Source organism: Leptidea sinapis, chromosome 27, assembly GCF_905404315.1.
Source record: "Leptidea sinapis chromosome 27, ilLepSina1.1, whole genome shotgun sequence".
NCBI classification, from domain to species: Eukaryota; Metazoa; Arthropoda; class Insecta; order Lepidoptera; family Pieridae; genus Leptidea; species Leptidea sinapis.
Genome location: NC_066291.1, coordinates 8,342,660 through 8,362,237, shown reverse-complemented (window position 1 = coordinate 8,362,237; position 19,578 = coordinate 8,342,660). Strand labels below are relative to the sequence as shown.

Sequence of the window (19,578 nt, the reverse complement as noted above, 5' to 3'; positions counted from 1 at the left end):
TAATTTTTTGTAAGCTTGTATCAAACTCAGGTATTTAAGTTTTAGAATAATTGCATTCTTTGAAGTCAACATTTTTAATTGGCCAAATGCCCGATGCTTAAAAGCCGATTTTTTTTCATTCGATTCGATATTACAATTACAGAAATGTGACAGAAAAATTTCCTATTCGTTTAATATCTATCAAAAAACTGTGAAAACTTCTAAGACCTTTTCATAGCCGCATATTTTATGTTATAATTGGTTCGATTATTATTTAAATGGGTGTACCGCAGGGGTCTATATTTGGCCCATTCTTGTTTTTTGTTGATATGGAAATAAAATTATTAATGATATACAAATATTTTTAAGTAAACATTAAAATGCATAGACTACTTACTCGACAGTCAAGGTCATCGATTGTTATAATTATTTGTGCGCCCATGATGGTTGAAAATCAGAAGATGTAGATGATAACAAAATAATAATATCATAAATTATTATTATTGACATTTTTTGTCATTGTCATTCAAATATTTCTACGCAATGATTATACATTTTTGAAAGAGATCCAGTAAAAAAAAATCACCATATCTGCGCCTATAATATTTTAAAAATTATTTTTTTTTAAATGAAATGGCAACCTTCTATTTTGAGCCAATTTTGAACTAATATTTACCTCGAAGCATAATTTATAAGTATATTTCAACTTTAGTCGAGATGGAATAAACTCCTTTCAGAAAAAAAAGTCTGTAGACGGGATCTATAGCTTCCGATAATAATATATCAATCAACTAAACTTGTTCATAATCTATTCTTTAAATCATCTATTATTTTAGTTTGAAGTTGCCACACATTAAACCGAAATTTGACGGCAGGGAATAAAGTTTGATTTTGTCCAAAAAAAATACTAGTAAACTTTGACTTAATAATGTAAACCTTTCCATAAACCCATCAACTAAAGAGATGTATCGTAAATCAGCAACATAATGAGGTAATTGTTACAGTTTATTGATAGTAATGTATAAATATAGCTCCAAGATCGAAATAACAATAACATTAGCATTAAGTGTATAATTCTTTAAATTTGTTTCTAGAGTTCAGGCAGAATTATAATCAATTGGTAATTATGATATTACTTACTTTTGCTCTGGAACGTCATAATAAGATCACTTTCATCAATGGCTTGTTGTTCATCGCCACTAATCGCATTCTCGGAACTCCGCGTTGGACGTGCCAGTTCATGCTCCTCGGCCAGCTGTTTATAAACATCTAACAGAAAACTTGGGGCTGATCTGTCGAGCGGCGGGGGCTGAGAACGTCGCGGTCTCTCGCCTAGTCCCAACAATTCTAGAATTTCGTGTTCCACCACTTGTCTCTCGTATCGCGTCATAGAATGTTGGATAACTGTTTGATCGACACCATTATCGATATAAAGTCCAGATAATGCAGCGTCCGTTGCTAATGTAAACAATAACACACCGGCGAAATGCCACGCCGTTTTTAATTCGGCCATTTTAAGAACGGTTGAGAAATAACTGCACGCTGTAGATGCGCGCAACAGACTGGGTTAAGTCGCGGTCAGCGGTCAGCTTGTGGCTTGCGAGTTGTAAATTGTAATGGAGTGAACACAGGCACGTTTCAATCAACTGGCAGCAACGGGCGTATAGACTATAGAGCCACTGAACCTGCCGCTGCCCACTCAACTCAAGGTGGGCCACTGTTCGCGATGACGCGATGGCGAGACCGCTCGCCTCCGCCCCTCGCCCCGCACAGCGCATCTTGTACAAACTTGAAACTACAGTTTACAACTTGCGTCTCACTTACGAATTAAGTGTGCTTACCAATTACGATCTTACGAAGTGCAAACAGTCATCGGAACCATAGAAAAATAGAAACAAGCCCGAAAAACTCATCCTTGTTCTTACATTTGATTCGAAATATTATCTTTTATAAAGGCATAACCAGGCATAAAGGCATAAAAGGCATTTATTTTCTCAAAATTGATTCCTTTAGAATTATTTTTGATGTCATTTCTTATACTACTAACGCTTCGGAAACAAATGGCGCTCTGAGAGAGAAGAAGCGGCGCAAGAAACTCTCCCAGCATTCTTTTCTTTTTGCGCTCTTTTCAATAAAAATATACAATATTGTACAGTCATTTCTATCGCTATAAAATAATCACAATCTAGTCCCAGGCTGTCCGATCATTTAGATATTCAGCAGTGGAGTAATAGGATTTACGACAGAGCCATTTTTTTATAAAACATTTAAATTTATTTATAGATATAAGATGCCTGAACAGTGGCTGGGACTTTATTGTAGAAGTGTATACATTTACCCTTAAAGCTATTATGTACCTTATGAAGCCTGCTAGAATTGGTTACAAGCAATCCCTTATTTCTAGTGTTATAATAATATAACATAATTTTACTTGATCTATTATCTGAATCTGACATATTTAAGTACAATCATCATCAAAAGTAGATACTTATTTGTTTTATAATCCCCGCGCGTTGAAACAGGGACGGTATGTCATCAGTGTGCTCTTTTGATTAACGATTTTTTAACTGCCTTACTGGCAGTTAAAGTTATTGTTATAGTTACAATATTAAATCATATAAAAATAGAGCATAATAATTTATTCGTTAGATTTGTTTTAATATGGGACGTAGATACCTTCCGTAACAAAGCTATCAAAGTTAAATAATTGTTTGTCTGATTTTAAACTCTGCTTGCAATTAAAAAATTCTCAAAAAGGCACTAGATAGAATAAATTATACATATTTGTACCTTCATTTTGACAACCTATTTGTTGAAAAGTTTCCTAACATTTCATTAAAAAACAACTTTTTATAAGAGAAATGCCGTCGAAATACTTATATAATAAAAAACATATTGAAGTAGGCGTTAATTTGCAGAAATCAATAATTATCTATCACGATTCTGTCTCGTGCCGGAGTTTGGCGAGTCGACATGTCCTGAGGATGCCTCGTGTAGAGGCGAAACACGTGTCGAATTGTTTGAAGGACAAATACTGGCGGAATTAACACAAGTTAACTCAAAACATTTGGATGCATATATACTAGTCAAAACAAAATAAGGGCCACCACGTTTTTACAGTAGTCCCATGAATTGTTGAGGTTTAAAGGTTGATTAACGATTGGATTGGGTAAATTAATTGATTTTTATTGTAGACAGCATAAAATAATGATGCAAACAATTAAAAAAAGAAATTTTCTAAACTTTTTCTAAAAAATTCTGAAAAAAAAACACATAAAAGTTGGTTGATTTGTGACATTCCTAAATATCTAGTATACCCTCCTCGTTTTCTAAAGCACTCTTGAAGCCTAGAAGGTACTCTGTCCACAAGGTGTACCACTGTTTCTTGAGGAATTTGTTCCCAGCTTGATTTCAGAATGTTTATTAGCTGTCTTTCATTGTGCACGTTGGTTTGTGCTTCAAACACTGCGTTTCAGTTAATCCCACATGTGGTCAATGGGATTGAGATCCGCACTGTTTGCAGGCCAGGGCAACACCTGTATACCAGCCTCCTCCTGGGCTTCCCTGGTGGCCCTAGCTGTATGAGCGCGAGCATTATCGTGCATCAGATGAAATGTTGCGCCGATTCTCTGTGCATATGAGACCACATGGGGTCTTATGACCTCTTCGATGTAACGTTGACCTGTTATTGTGCCTTCGTTTTCCGAAAATCGCTCATATTTACGCCTTCAGACCCTAATGCGACGGTTATCACTAAAAAGTTTAACTTTGCACTCATGCGTAAACAATAATGTCCTCCAATGATTCATATCCCATGCCAGATGCTGCCTTGCTAACGATAATCGGTTTTCACGATGAGCACTTCTTGATGGTATCCACACTACGTGTCTCCTGGAGAACTGCTGGTCCTCGTGTAAACGATTTCTAATGGTTTGATCACTAACACGTATATCGATCGCCTGCCGCAAACGGTTTTGTAAGGAGCGGGCTGTGATGCACAGTTCTCTGCGCGTATTCAAGCGCACGTAGCGATCCTTCTGTGCGGTAGTTGCTCGAACTTTGCCAAATCCCTGTCTCCTGGTTAGACTCCCAGTCTCTTGAAAACGATTCCAAACATTCTGGATTGCTCGTCGGGAAAAACCCAGCTGCAACGCAACAGGACGCTGCGCATGGCCTTCTTGAGGCAATGTTACGGTTGGCAAGTCCATATGACGTCGAATTCTCGGCATAACTTATTTGAAATGTTAATTCAGCCACTAGTTAAACAAAACTTACAGTGTTCTTGACAGAATCGTCAATTTGACTGAGTTTAAATCCGTCTTAAAATCGGGTACAATCAAGTGGTTCCAATAAATAAGCAAAAACTACCCACTTTAAAGGTGGTGGAATACTCAAAAAATGTGTAAACAATTAATGTTACCTTATAAAATAACCCACGATAAATAATCAGCTACTTGAGAATGCATACAAAATTAATTATCGCTTTAGCGAGGTCAAAAGAATCAAGTGGCCCTTATTTTGTTTTGAGTAGTATTGATTAAACAAATGTCTAAAACAGAGATTTTTCTTCTTTTTAACAGAGTCGGTAAATAAAAATTTAATACTCTCTCTAAAACAATATGAAGTTGGTGCCATGCTAAACATAAAAAATGTGACCCTTAATACTTATCTATAATTAATGTGAACGCGAAATACCTATATTCAGGTGTGGTATTATAGCCATCACCACCAAATTTTAAATTATTTATTTAAATACTATGCTTAAAACGTTTGTAGTAGCTTTTTTGTCTCATAGATAATATTTCAATAAAACCAAACAAGGAAAGGATACATGGTCTTCAGGTCAGTTTGATAGTGCCATTAGAAATACTGAAAAGAAATCACCCAGCCGCTATACATTTTTGGGCTACTTTTGAAAGTGCTGGCCAACTTAAACTTTTACCCCCTTATTCATAATAGTCTGCTAACTTAAAGCATTGCTAATTCTCACTCTGTCTTCTTCTATTGACCTAAGTCAGAATGAGAAAATACACTCCTTAGCGGCTGTTTAAAGTTAGCGGACCATTATGAATAAGGGGGTTACTGTTACATAAAATCGCGAAGTAAACTTACTTCAAATTTAAAACCTTTTTGTAAACTAAAATTCATATAATATATGAGATTGAGTATGACCACGTTGAGATTATCAAATTTAGCAATTCTAGAAATTGAACATAAAATAACATACTCACGAGTTTCATACGCAATTTTTAAGAAAAAAACAAACGTTTAAACTAATCAAATAAAAAGAAAATCATTGGATTGGCGCGCAAGTTTTTTTTTGTATGCGCCAAATGAAAGGTGATTACATATAGCTATACAGCCTACTTCAAAATTATAATGTTAGTGATAAAATGCTTATATTTTATAGTAATTTATTGAGAATAACTTTAACTACTAATTTGACGATAATAAATGTTTTTTCGTCGTAATTGGGACTTTCGTATTTATTCCAAAAATATAAATGGATTTTCAGGGGCATAAAACCTCTTTGTTGTTACATAAAAACTGTATGTACGGTACTGTCATATAATTTACAGTTAGGTTCTAACTTTGTAGGGATAATTCTATTAAGCCCTATAAATATAATATAAATAAATAAATAATAAACACTATAAATACTATTAGTGTGTAATATTATTATGCACGCGTGTGTTCGCTTTATAGCCCTAAGAACGATGTAATAAGATTCACTTTACGAGCAAGTATTTTAAAGATTGAGTAAAAGGTGCTTTGAAAAAACTCGAGCACATTTTAATCTTGTTTTTAAAAGTTATGGTCTTGGTATTATTCATTTCTGACAAATTAATATTTTATCATATTAAATTTGATCTCAACTGCTATTAAAAAAATTGTTGATATCCGCTAGAAGTCCTTTGGCGTTATCAAAGATTTATTAAATGCAAAATAATGAAAAGTTATAGCAAAAATATGATAGGTAACCATACCATGTCATATATCTACCATACGTAAAATAATTAGTCAACATAATTTTTAGATTTTTAAATTTTATCTGAATGAAATAAGCAGGTACTAGGCTGAATTTGTGTCCTATATAGAAGTACCTACTGTCTCGCCTTACTGATTACACCAATCTTTTTAGACGACAATTTGGCGTTTTCTTCAAAGTTTCAAAAACAAATCGTCGCTCGATATATAAATAAGATAAAAGCGTACATCTTTCTTGAGATGGGATAGTGGGACTACGTCTGATGAGCAGGAAAGACGGTCACGTACTAAAGCATAAATAAATATAGGTATTGCAAAAAAGGAAAAATAGAATAGGGTAGGTATAGCTTAACTTTATACGGGGCAGATAGGACCCACCCACAATTTTACTCCTAACAGTTAGGAGCCGTCTTACATAGAGTAGGTACTGTTCACACCTTTGGGTGGGCGCTCCCTAGTACCTGCTTCTTTAATTTGACCGCCAACAACGAAGAGTGGCTCGAATGATTGACGATCAAGTCATCTCCGATTAGCTATGCGTATAGATGTATGCATGCGTGCTCAGATGCATGTTCAGGTTGATACCAGCAGCCGAATTTCAGACCAGAAAGGCATAAAATCAAAAATCCGAATTTCCTCAGGCGTTATATTCACATATGGCATTATACAACCGCTGGCTTTCGAGACACTTTTCCTCGCACAATCACTATATGGAATCGATTCCCGGCTGCAGTTTTCATCAACCGACACGACTGAGGGACCATCAGCTTTACAGCACCCACCTTAAAGGCCGGTAACATATCTCTTTATATTACGTATATCCATGGGCGATTGCTTGATCACTTTCCATTACGTGAAAAAAGAAAAAGCCTCGTGGTATTAATTTATACCATAAAAACTTTTTGACATTTTAAACAATAATCTTCCTGTACGTTTTTACGTATGTCTTCCGAAGCAGTACTTCAGTTTGACTTTCAATAAAATGTATCTACGAAGTGCATGAGTCTGTTATAAAAATAATTAAAAGGGGCGGCTAAAACACACGCTATGCCACTGAGTAGAAGAATAACAGAAAGGCTTCCGTAGTATGTATGCACCTACCTGCCTTTCATAATTACTGAAGGTTTAGAGAATAGTTTTATTAAATCCGGAATTACAGAGGTTGCGCATTACAATGTTTATGTCATATTGATTTAAATATTCAAACAAAGTGATGGTGGTTTTCCTCGGCCATTTTACAACGCACTCGAGCACGCAATTGACTATATACTTAAGGCGCAGGGTAAACAGAAAACACGCAAACAAGGTGTTTTTAGACAAGTTTTGTGGTAAAAATAAGGCATTTGGAGCTATGAACACAACTTTATCCTGTTACACATAACCTTAAGTCTTACTTGTAGGTTGCTAATGCTTGCTGTTGGTTAAAGTTAACACTCCAGAGCTATTACGAACTACCAACTTTCTTTGCAGGTATACAAGTTTTTTGACTGTTTAGTATACTACCCTCATAAAAGTTGTTCTTATAGCTTTTACTTTTTTGTGTAGGTACATTAATTCAGATTAGTACCTAATCAATAATGAGAATTGTAAGCAATTAAACTGTTTGGGCTTGTTAAAATGTTACATTTTCGATGCAAGAATTTTGAAAACATTGGCTTTATTACATAGGAGCCGTGAACTCATATCGCTCAAGGTCGCCGGTATATAGTGTCGCCTTAAATAACAAAACTGCTATAGATTTACGTGGAGCTATTATACTCTAAGATTAAAGATTTATTAATGAAATATGTAATTTACTTAGAAAATATACTAAGAACTCGCGTGTGTATGTTGATAAACCTGAAGTGCTGTAAATACCTATAAAATTTTAAGAGTTCCTCATTATTCTATCTGATATTATTTTTTACTATATACTATATACTGATTCCTGCCGCCGAATTCCACCTTCGCACGACACGCCCCAACTTAGGATATCATCCCCACCATCTGGATGTGTGGCGGTCTTCCACAGTGCGGTTTTCAAGGAGCTTTCTTCCTCGTACTACATAGCTGTGGAATGAGCTGGGCCGCGGTGATCACTTAACACCAGGTGATCCGTACGCTCGTTTGTCCTCCTAATCCATATAAAAAAAAAATTATAGTGGCACCAACCTGGAAGTATATCGTCTTAAATGAAAAATAGATACAATTCATTAGCTGTACAGATTATGGTGTTATAAGGCATAGGTTTTGATAACCTTCTTTCTTTTAGTCACTCGAAAAAGGACCTTGTGCCTACTCTAACAATAGGTTTTGAATGAAAATAATATACAAAATGATGAATTAGGGATGTATTTATTTTCTTATCTTCTTATTTATTATAATGCAACACTAGAACAATTAATTCACTATTTGACATACTTTTCCATAAACTTTTTGTGAAATTCGGATCTCAGAGAGTCGTTAATGAAGGTATTTGGTTTCTTCTCTGGCTCAGATCGTGCACAGTTCTTGAAAACAACATCATCATCCCACCGCCTCTTTACCTACAACATTTAACACATTATATGCATAATATAAAAATATTTTAAATTGTCTTAGTTCTATTTTTAAAAGATTAATCTTTTAATATTACATTGTTATTTACATTTTAAACAGTGTTTGTTTCTCGTATCAAAATAACAGTTTTATAGAATAATTTGTTATTTTTTTTAAAGTGATAACCCTCAATTTTGGGATTAATTACACAAGTTCAGTGCGAGCGCTCTTCCACTTAATCAACCATTCAGTGACATAATATTGTTGATTCAACTCTCAGATTTGGCTTCATCTACAAGATCTACTTTACAGTTGACAACCTGCTAAACCCCAATATTTGCATATTAGGAAATTGGCTTGAGGTGTCACTCTTTCAAATCTAAACAATTTGATATTTTTTTGAAAAAAACTTAAATAATTGGCACCTGAATATATATATGGTACTCATATTAAAATAAGAATTCAAAACGAATTGTCAGACCAGTTTCGCAGAACATTCACAGGCATATACTTCAGGTTATAAGTATTTTGAATTCTATACTGCTTTTACTAAGAGCATATAAATCAGGCTTCGAAACAAAAATCATATTGCCTCGGGAAAGTTGTGGACCAAGGCTCGTTTTATTCAATTAAAATCCAAGAACACATTTTTTCTTAATCATACTAATTGTTTAGAGTACTTTAACTGTTGTTTCTTATTTTTTAAACTAGAAATTACTTTTCATCTTGCTTTCAGCCTGATCTTATGAATAAATAAGTACAAATATCTATTAAGTCTGCTATGTCCTTTGAATGGCTAAACCGAAGAATTAATCAATAAAGTATAAATTAAATCATTTAAAAAATTACTTTACTCCTTAAAGCATTCTATTAAATAAAGTATAAAATTAAGCCGGGTTCCTTACCCCTACACCACCAAAGAATATTAGACAGTAATAAAAGAATTATAATTAGTTCAACTCACCTGCATTACACTTATTAAATTAAATAATTAGTAAACCAATATTTAGAAGGCATTGATTTAATAGCGTTAGGTTTGGTGTCATATAATATCAAATTTGTTGAAGTCAAGTATATTGTAGGTTACATACTTGCGAGCAATACCTACACATAGGAGCAGTATAAATTTTTAACTATTTTATATTTAAAATTGTGAGCTAGATTATTAAATAAATCCATAGACCTTAATAGCTTTTTTATTATATAGTGATATGCCAATTTTAAGTCATGTATGATGCCAATATATGTGTATTCCATCAACCTGTTTTAGTACTTGGTTTTTAGTTAATATTTAAAATAAATCCATAGACCTAAATAGCTTTTTTATTATATAGTGATATGCCAATTTTAAGTCATGTATGATGCCAATATATTTGTATTCCATCAACATGTTTTAGTACTTGGTTTTTAGTTAATATTTAAACTGTATCGGTTTTTCTATTTGACTGAAAATTATGTAGAAACATTTCAACACATAAAAATGATTTCTAAGGCTGCTCAGATATATGAGAGAGACTTAAAATTATTTTATATAATCGACTAGTACTGAACATTCATGAATTTGGCAACACAATATTGTGCTGTGCACAACTATGTCAATATGTACTCAAGCACAACTTCAGTACATATTGACTGACTCAAGAGGATAAATCGAATGTTTACTCAATATTCTATTTTCCTATTAATACAAATTATTATTATTATTATTATTATTATTATTATTAAGCCCTTTTTTCTGAGTTAGAGTATGTCTCTTAACTCAGTATGCCGCTTGGCAAAGGCCTCCTCTAGCTCTTTCCATTGGAGTCTGTCATGGGTCACTCTTCTCCAGTTTGGGCCCGCTGTGAGTTTGAGTTTGATTAATACAAATACCAATTTATAAATTTTCTGGTTGGTAAATGAGTAAACTCAATATGATTTTCTTATCAAAATAAAAAGACATAAAATTCAGTACACATCAAGGTTTGATTAATGATAATTAATACAAGTTACCTAAAAATACATAAATTTTGAGGGTAATTATTAATTCCATCGCCCCCACAATCAGTTTTGTTTATGTTGACACCTGGGCAACCAATATCTACCAGATTTTGACCCCTTTGGGTGCCCCTACTCTTAACTAATCACCTCTCTAAATGTTTTAAAGATTGAATATTTATTTATATTGTCCCCTTTAAAAAATCCAGCCAGATACCAACATCTAAAACATTCATCCATAATGTTTATGAATCACCTAGCAATATTGTTTTCAATGACACAATTAATTACATAAAGTACTTACTTTTAAGTCATTTTTTTGTGCTGCGGATGAATAATTTAGCAGTGGATTTCCAGATAATATATTTTCCATTCTTATCCTCTCCTCTTCCTGTTTCTTTTCTGCTTCCTGTGAAATACCTTATTATTATAAAAATGTAATCAAGGATTTTTTGAGGTAAGTGTTAGGGATGTTAAAGTGCAAACTCTTTTGTTGACCTGTTCCATAAAACAAAAATATTATCTAAAGATAGATACAACTTCTCAATGGTCTTATCATTCTTAGTGTGTTTTCTCAAAATTAGTGTCAGTAGAAAGAATAAAAATATTCATTTATTAAATCAATTACCTAATTACCTTTTTTGCTTGTTCCAAAGCACGTTCTTTCTTTATTTTATTTAGCTCTGCCAACAACGCGGCAGTGTCATCATCAGAGTCATCGGAATCAGATGAATCTCCTTCCAGGGGATCATCAGCATCTAAGCTAGCTGCTGGAACTTGATCAGCCTTTGTTTTTTTTACTGGAGGTTCAGTTAGTCGTCGAGTGACAGGTGTCTTAATTTCTTTTTCTCTGTCATCTAACTCTTTACGGAAGTCACGGGACCGAAGTTCATCTGTCGTACCTTGACCTTGCTCCCTTTAAAATAAATTACTTTATTAGAAATTAAAAGTTCCCTCTTAATATAAAGAATTTATAATATGGTAATAGTTATTTTCGTACCTGTATTTTAGTTTTGTATGACCAGGCAAGTCACGGCTGGAGTATTGTCGAGAAATAGCACTTAAATCTTTTTCTCCTCGTCCTTGCCCTCCTCTAGCAGGATCAAATGTTGGTCTTGCAGCTGTTGTCATTTTAGCTTTTAGGCACTAGAATGCTGTTTAATATTTTGTTATACCGATTGTTAGCTCTTACTAATAAGCTATTACAATCGCCGTTCACTACACTGAAACGTACAAGACTTAGCAAAATTATTTTTTAATCACGGTCTATTGGTCTTTAATTAATTGATTAACATAATATTTTACCACAGACACTTAAATAAATATAATATTATTAAAGTCAATCAATTAATCAAATTTAATTAATAAACAATTATCCAATCCAAAACTGCTGCAATGTGCAACAAAATAAAAATAAAGCCAAGCCAATTCTATAAAGCAAGAAGCAATTCACTCGATTGCAAAGAGTAACTCGATTGTATGAAATGTGCAGTCATTGATAGATTGACAGATGACGGCTATAATCTTGTAAAAAACGGAGATAGCCGATATCCACTACGTTATAGGCAACTGTTTGCTTTCAAACTTAGCCCAACTATATTTCGTCGCCCAATTATTGTAAATCTATCTATATAATATATATATAACAAAGTCGTGTTAGTTACACCATTTATAACTCAAGAACGGCTAGACCAATTTTTCTGTTGTTTGTTTTTTTGGATTTCTCTTAGTCCGGAATAGGATAATAAGTAATAAAATATTGAAAAAATCACGAAAAAATATTATTATAAAAAATAATTATTTTCTGATACATTTTGTATGGATTGACATTTTCATGACATCTCGAGAAAAGAAAGAATTCAATGAAGTTTTTTGTTAGTTTCACGCTACATGAGTTTCTTGATGTAAAAGAGTTGCAATGAGTTTCTTGCTACTTCTTCTCATAAGCTCAACCCTTTACGAAGTAGCGGTAGATTCAATGAGATTTTTTTTTGACATTCATAAGTGTCATTTCCGTGACCTACGTGAATAAACTGATTTTGATTTGATTTGATTTTGATTTGAGTAATAAAATACAACTTACAGTGCACGACATGTTATTCAAGTTGACTGGTTGGTGTGTTTGTTTCGAGTGTGCGAGTGACTATTAGCTTATTGTGCCGATATTTCATTAACAATATCACGACTAAGACGATCAAATTATTCCTGACAAAGACGTAATGCAACTAGGATTCGAAACATTGCGAATGAAAGGACTGAAGAAAAGAACCGCGTTAGTATGGATCGACGTCGTGCTATGAATCACAAGAGCAAAGCGTAGCAGCCCGTAAAACGAATCGGCTGGCAATGCGAAATCGTCCAGTAAAACCTCAGAGACCAACAACTTATAGATAATTTTCGACGCACAAAAAGAAATGTATGAAGTACTGATTTGAATCGAGCAGCGTGTCGATACGATTGCAGTACTTATACTGTACTGTAGTACTGCTTGCATACTATCTTTCGCATTGGGCCGATGGACATTGTTTGCGAGTATTCTACGGAGAAACGCAAGAATTGTGCTGCCATTTTCTAGAAAACACTCAAAAATACAATGTTTGTTTCCAAATGACCTCATTTGGGGCAGACATCTAAGAACAAGGTTTTAATGCGACATTCAAGGTATTTCTTTATTTACATACTTACACACAATACAGTAGAAGAATAACATACCTACTATACTTATTCCTGTGTATTGTGTATGCTAATTCTAAAAAAAAGTGTTTATAAATCAGTAATACGGGTTTTGCTTTTGATATTGTAGATATAAGGACAGATGTAGATATAATGAAAATTTTGCATGTCGAGTTAGCCCGCAAATCTTTAATTTCCGATCCGTCTCGCATTCGGCCTGACCATTCAAATCTTAAGGCCAATCCTTGAAAGTTTGTGGTCTGAATCAAGACAATCTATTTCCCATGTTCAATCTATATATATATATATATATAAGAGATTTCCACGTATATAGTCACTCATCACGATATCTCTGGAACCACTAGACTTGAAATTTGGTAGGAATATTCTTTTCACCCAGTAGAGGTCAGTTAAGAACAGAGTTTTCAAAATTCCATTCGCAAGAGTTTTTTTTTTTATTATGAACAGAACAACGTCTGTCGGACAGCTAGTTTGTAATATTTCAAACATAAACTAAAGGTCATTTCTGTAGCACTTCGCCTGCGAGCAACATTACAAGATAGGTGATAGTGACGAGAATTTAGTCATTATTTCTTTAATGTGTGCAGAAGAAGAAATTGTTAAGGGAATAGAAAAAAAAATTTAAAGTCAAATAGACTTTACTCAATTAGGCTTCAACTAAGCGCTTTTGAATCGTCACGATAAATTGTTCTTTTAAATTATTGAATCTACTATAATGTTCGGAAAAAGTAGAGCTCTTAAAAAGAACATACAAGAAATACAACGGCCAATTTTTTCAATCAATAGAGTATTTTACAATGGCTGTAATATACAAAATAAATTAGTTTGTTAGGGTATGCATCCAATATATAAGAATAATATAGTAATTAAATTAAACTAATAAAATTTATAATGAAACTATTTTTATTTAGTTATTAAAATACTGCATACTGAAGCGACACGCCCACGTCGCCCACTAGCGATCGCACTGAGCGTCGCTGCACTGCGCGTCAAAATATTCTCTCGTAGGCAACTCTGCCGCGACGTGCAGTGCAGCGACGCTCTGGTCATGTTCATACTAATGGTATGCCGATTCGATTATTTATCTAATCGATAATGCGATCAACGATAATCGATTATTAGTTCGAAATAAAAATTGTTACAAATTGTCTTACATCCAGATTATAAAAATGAAACAAAACAGAATCAAATCATATATTTATTTAAAATGACACTTTTATATATTAAAAATCAAACTAATCAATCAATTTCGAATCAGTGTCCAGTAAGCATTTAAAAAAATTATGTAATCAAGATGTTTTGGCAGCAGGCTAATCCTCCTTAAATTTGAACTGACCAGCTTTAGAGAAAATTCTCTCTGAGGGAACAGAGGTGGCTGGGATGCACGAATATTTCAGATGTAATTTGTACAGATGCGGGTTATTTGTTTCCATGCTCTTCCAATACAATAGAGGATTGCTTGTCCTTGTGGTGGCAATTCTAAGTATTGTCGTAAATTTATTATATTTTCAGTTGAAGATGCAGTTGTTGCGATAAAATTTGACTTCTTCTGCTCAAAATGATCCCAGATCGATGGTTTTGCAGTTACTTGCTCAAGTTGCTGTGGCTGCGTAATTACTAGCTCACTAGTCCCTGGAGTGCAGTTTCTGAGATAAGTAAGTTATTCAAGACAACGTTGTTGGGCATACGCTGCATTACTATCCGTACCGAACGCAAGTTTTTTAAAACGTGGGTCCAGCAGAAAAGCTATTGCCACATGTTTGTTGCTTTCTAGTGAGCCAAGTCGTCTTTTTAGGACTTCTAATAATGTTTCTTTCACTTGACCTCCAGTTAGTGTTTCGGTATTGGTTGCATTTAAGTTATACTGCAGTCTTCGAATTAATGGAATTAACATTCCCATGGTTGGATATTTCCTCCGGATAGTTGTTCTGTAATTTCTTCAATATTTTTTAGAAGTGCCACACAGTCCATTAATACTTTCCACTCAGTATTATCAAAGGATTCCAGTGCAAGATCAATTTCTGCTAAAGCAATCGTAAGTGGGATATTTACTTCACACAGTTTCGCAAACATAATACTTATGCTTTTCCATCTAGTTTCTGTCTTGTTTTAATTTTAAAATTGGCATATTCATTTACTTTTGTATTGCAGACAGAATCTCGGTACTTTTGGCGCTGTGTCGAAAATGGGCTACGATACGTTTGCATTTCAGAATAACATTTTTTAGAGTTGGATTTCCAGTAAGTGTTTCTTTAATACTCAGATTCAGAGTGTGTGCTATACATGGATGGTGGTGTTTTTGAAGATTCTAATTTATCGCTTTTTCCATATCGTTGCATTGTCTGAAACAATTGTAACTATTTTTTGTAGAATACCAAATTCTTCAAATATTTGACGAGAATGTTCAGCTATGTGTTCTCCGGTATGTGGACTTGGAATTGCAATTCATCATTGTAAAGGCAGTGGCCAGTAATAGTAATATACGACTTATTAGAATCAGATGTCCATATATCTGTGGTTGCAGCCATGTATTCCACATCGTTTAAAATAACCTACAATCGTGCTTTTTGATAGTGTTTGCATTTGCTTTTTCATGCTTTTTCATAGTGTTTGCATAAAATAGATTGTGTTAACACTTTTCTGCTTGGAGGTATGTAGACCGTTTCATTGCCACAAATCTCTTGTTGTAAGATTCTAACAAAGTTAAGAAATCCTTTATTTTCAGATACTTGCAATGGTTGGTAATCTAGACAAACCATTTGCAAAAGAGCAGAGTCAATATTTTGGGTTTGCTACTGGTTTAGTTCGTGTCTGCTTAAATTTTTTCCACTATGATCGCCTACCTTTGGTATTTCTGATTCTTCTGTAGCTGAGCTTCTGCTTGTAGAAGGTTTCTGGTCTTCAATCTATTATTCTTTTTAAATGTTCTCACAGATTTATAGTGTTTCCACAGAGTTTAATTTGTTTTTTACACAATTTACATGTTGCTTCCTGGCCAGTTTTATCAAAATATGTCCATACATAAGAAACACTTTCACGGCGTTTCATTACAAATTCACGAAAGATTCCACTCAGAACTTGAAGTTAAACGAAAACTATTACAGCGTCTGAGATCATATTCGTATTATGCACTAATGAAGCTAAAAGTCTCTAAAACCGTAATACAATGCTATAAACATAATTCGGGATTTCTCCTACATACAAATTGTATGTAGGGTTACCATAACTTAAACGGCTTACTCTCAATAATCGATTGTAAACGATTATCTAAATGATAATCGATTGCAAACGATCATCTTGATAATCGATTAATCGACGTCACTCGACGGTACCTATCGCATTACAATTTACAACTGCAGTAAACGGCAGCTTGCGTCATTCCTATTTTCTATAGCATTCTAGATGAGCGATAGAGACGAGGATTTGGTAATTTTTTCTTTAATGTGTGCAGAAGAAGAATCAATTATGGAAGAGAAAAAAAAATAAGATTTCAAAGTCAAATAAACTTTATTCAATTAGGCTTAAACTTAGCACATAGGAATCTTCACGGTTAAAACTTAGTATCTCTTAGCACGAATTTGGATGTAAAAAATATTGTTGTTGATAGAGCTTTAGTCCACGATTACAATGATACCACTCTTATTACAAGGTAATGCACCGTTTTCAAGAAAATAACGAAAAAATTTCCTACCTAAAACAGATAAATCACGTAAATAAACACTACTGACATCGCGGCAGGAGGCTAGAAATATTTGGACAGGCAAAGGGTTTAAGCCCGTACAGCCATAAATTGTATGAAAAACAGTGAAATGAAATGTAAAAGATAGTCTAAGACAGATTAGACGGCTTTATCAATAATTATTTTTAGATAAAAGGAAAACATTTATAAAAGGGTTTACTGTTCATGTTCATCAATCCCCAAACCTTTATCGCCGCTGCCACGGCATGCTACGCTCGGCTCGTGCGTTATTTTAACATAACCTAACCTAAGCAATTTTAATGAATTGTAGTTGATAGAGCTTTGGTCCACGATTATAGTGCTACCACTCTTATTACAATGTAATACACAGTTTTCAAGAAAAACCAAAATAAAAGTCGAACCTCCCCCTCCCTAATTTGTTAATGGGGAGAAACGCCTACAATTTGGTTCTGGCACTCGCAGGCCGCTGCCGCGGCACGCTACGCTCGGCTCGTGCGTTGTTTTAACTGTTCTAAAACAACCTAACCTAACCAATTTTAATGAATTGTAGTTCTTTTTATATAAAAATAATTATCGATGAAGCCTATCTGTCACAGACTATTTGTTAAATTTCATTTCACTGTTTTTCATACAATTTATGGCTGTATGAGCTTGAACCCTTTGCCTGTACTTATATTTTACTAAGAAACCAAAATCATTTTATGACAGGTTTTAGCCCACAGACGTATAAAAGGGAAGCTTGAAGTAAGAAGTAAGAAGCTTGTAATAAGAGTGGTATCATTATAATCGTGGACTAAAGCTCTATCAACTACAATATTTTTTACATCCAAATTCGTGCTAAGGGATACTAAGTCCAACCCATCTTCACTATAAATATTTATTTTAAGTTACTGAATCTACCATAATATTCGGAAAAAGTAGAGCTTTTGAGAAGAACACACAAGAAACACAACGGCCACTCTTTTCAATCAAAAGAGTACCTACTGTACATTGTAAATTGATGAAAATCAAAGCCAAATACAATATACCTAACCACTTTATTCACAGACAATAGTAACTATACTTGGTCTATGACTTTATTCAAGAGAAATGCGACAATGCCTAAGAAAATGATGAGAAATTAGGGATAAGTCTTAGAATATTGACACTATAGAAGTAGACTCCGCGTGCCCCTTTTAGTTAGCTATAGTTTTGACAGCAGTAGTTTTAGGTGTTGTCAAAATAATATTATGACTAAAATTACCTCTAACGAAATTAAATCTCACGACACAGTCACATACTCAACCGATGATTAGGAATGTAAATGAATTAAACACAATAATGAAAAGCATGTGCTGATAAATATATATTTACCTTTTAAACCTTCTCTGGACTTCTAAACAAACAATACAAGATCAAAATTAGCCAAATCAGTCCAGCTGTTCTTGAGTTTTAGCGACACTAACGAACAGCAATTCATTTATATATATAAATGAATTGCTAAATAATTGCTTATAAATATCCCAAAGGACTGAAGTCACAAAACATTCAGTTGGATCAAGGCAAGGTTGTATAAAGTGCAGCTGCTTAAAAAATTACTTGCAAACAGGTGCAATTTTAAGAAAAAGAGGTTCTCTGAAATTCCAAATACCGTCAGAATACCCTATGTAAAAATAAGTGAAATTGATTTTGATTCAATTAATAAGTTGCATAAATATCGGCTGAACTAGTATAGACTAGGCCAAACCTGTTAATCGGTAGTTAAACCTGTTTATGTGGTAGTTTTTTTTGACTTTCAATAAGTGATTTCACATCCTATTTTGAATAAAAATATTTGAATTTGAATATCCTATTCCACCTTCGCACGACACGCCACAAGTTAGGATATCATCCCCACCATCTGGATGTGTGGCGGTCCTCCACAGTGCGCTTTTCAAGGAGCTTTCTTCCTCAGGACCATAGCACAACAAAAGATAATTACAAAAGTAATTTCATATAAACCACGATTGCCTATTGAAATATTTAGTGAATATTGCAGTCAGAACTTTAATGATGGTTAGGAAATATATTGTCTTCTTTTGTATTTCTATTCACATGTATTTATTTTCTTTCTTAAATCTAAGTTTTTTTTTAAACTTGACGTATTAAAAACTACGTATTATGTTTTATTTATCTAATACTATAATTATATAAAAAAAAAAGAAAATGCATTGACGTAAAGCTACTAGTTTAACGTATTCATTTTTATTTATTAATTTAAGTTTAACGTATAAACAACTAGTTTCACAGTCGCTTAATAAAAGGTCGTCAAAAATGTTCAAGCGGCGTTGTCACAGAACACTTTCACTCTAACTAGGGCGTTCTATATACGTATACAAATATATATGTATTAACATGTACAGATAACATTAAATCAATCATTCATTAAAATTAACACCTTACTTGGTGGCAGTAATGTTATATATTTCGTCTGCGATGTATTTAGTTTTAGCAATAATTGAAATTAGGGCTTCCAATCCCGCAATACCGAGATCTCGGTATTGCGGGATTGGAAGCCCTTCCTTGATTTTCCAATCCCGCGAGATGCGGGATTACGGGCGCGGGATCCGCGGGATTTGCAGGACTGAAAAAAGCGTGCATGCGATGCAAAATAGGATAATCTGCGTGAATTATTATTCTTAATAACTCAAGTTATTAACTGTTGTATTTTCGTGATGTTTATTGATACATCCTTTTAGAATAGA

The 19,578-nt window shown here is 33.8% G+C and overlaps 2 protein-coding genes across 4 annotated transcripts in view; both read right to left on the bottom strand.

Moving 5' to 3' along the window:
- Positions 1-1,665, bottom strand: part of LOC126972716 (protein 60A) — a 30,025-nt gene extending 28,360 nt beyond the window's left edge. The window contains exon 1 of the mRNA XM_050819628.1: positions 1,120-1,665. Coding sequence (XP_050675585.1) covers positions 1,120-1,492 — 373 coding nt within the window. The 5' untranslated portion in view covers positions 1,493-1,665. The remainder of the gene's footprint in view (positions 1-1,119) is intronic.
- A 6,617-nt stretch (positions 1,666-8,282) lies between these two features.
- On the bottom strand, positions 8,283-11,916 carry LOC126972922 (protein CWC15 homolog). 3 transcript variants are annotated; one of them, XM_050820037.1, is made up of 5 exons: positions 11,767-11,916; positions 11,462-11,684; positions 11,098-11,377; positions 10,766-10,870; positions 8,283-8,492 (listed from the first exon to the last, which is right to left on the bottom strand). In XM_050820037.1, exons 2-5 carry the CDS (start codon positions 11,590-11,592, stop codon positions 8,355-8,357), a joined length of 654 nt encoding a protein of 217 aa, XP_050675994.1. In that variant the 5' UTR covers positions 11,593-11,684; positions 11,767-11,916; the 3' UTR covers positions 8,283-8,354. The 3 variants fall into 3 exon arrangements, with proteins under 3 accessions (XP_050675994.1, XP_050675993.1, XP_050675992.1); XM_050820036.1 differs by having other exon boundaries at positions 11,462-11,699; positions 11,767-11,885; XM_050820035.1 differs by having other exon boundaries at positions 11,462-11,899.
- Positions 11,917-19,578: the final 7,662 nt, after the last annotated feature.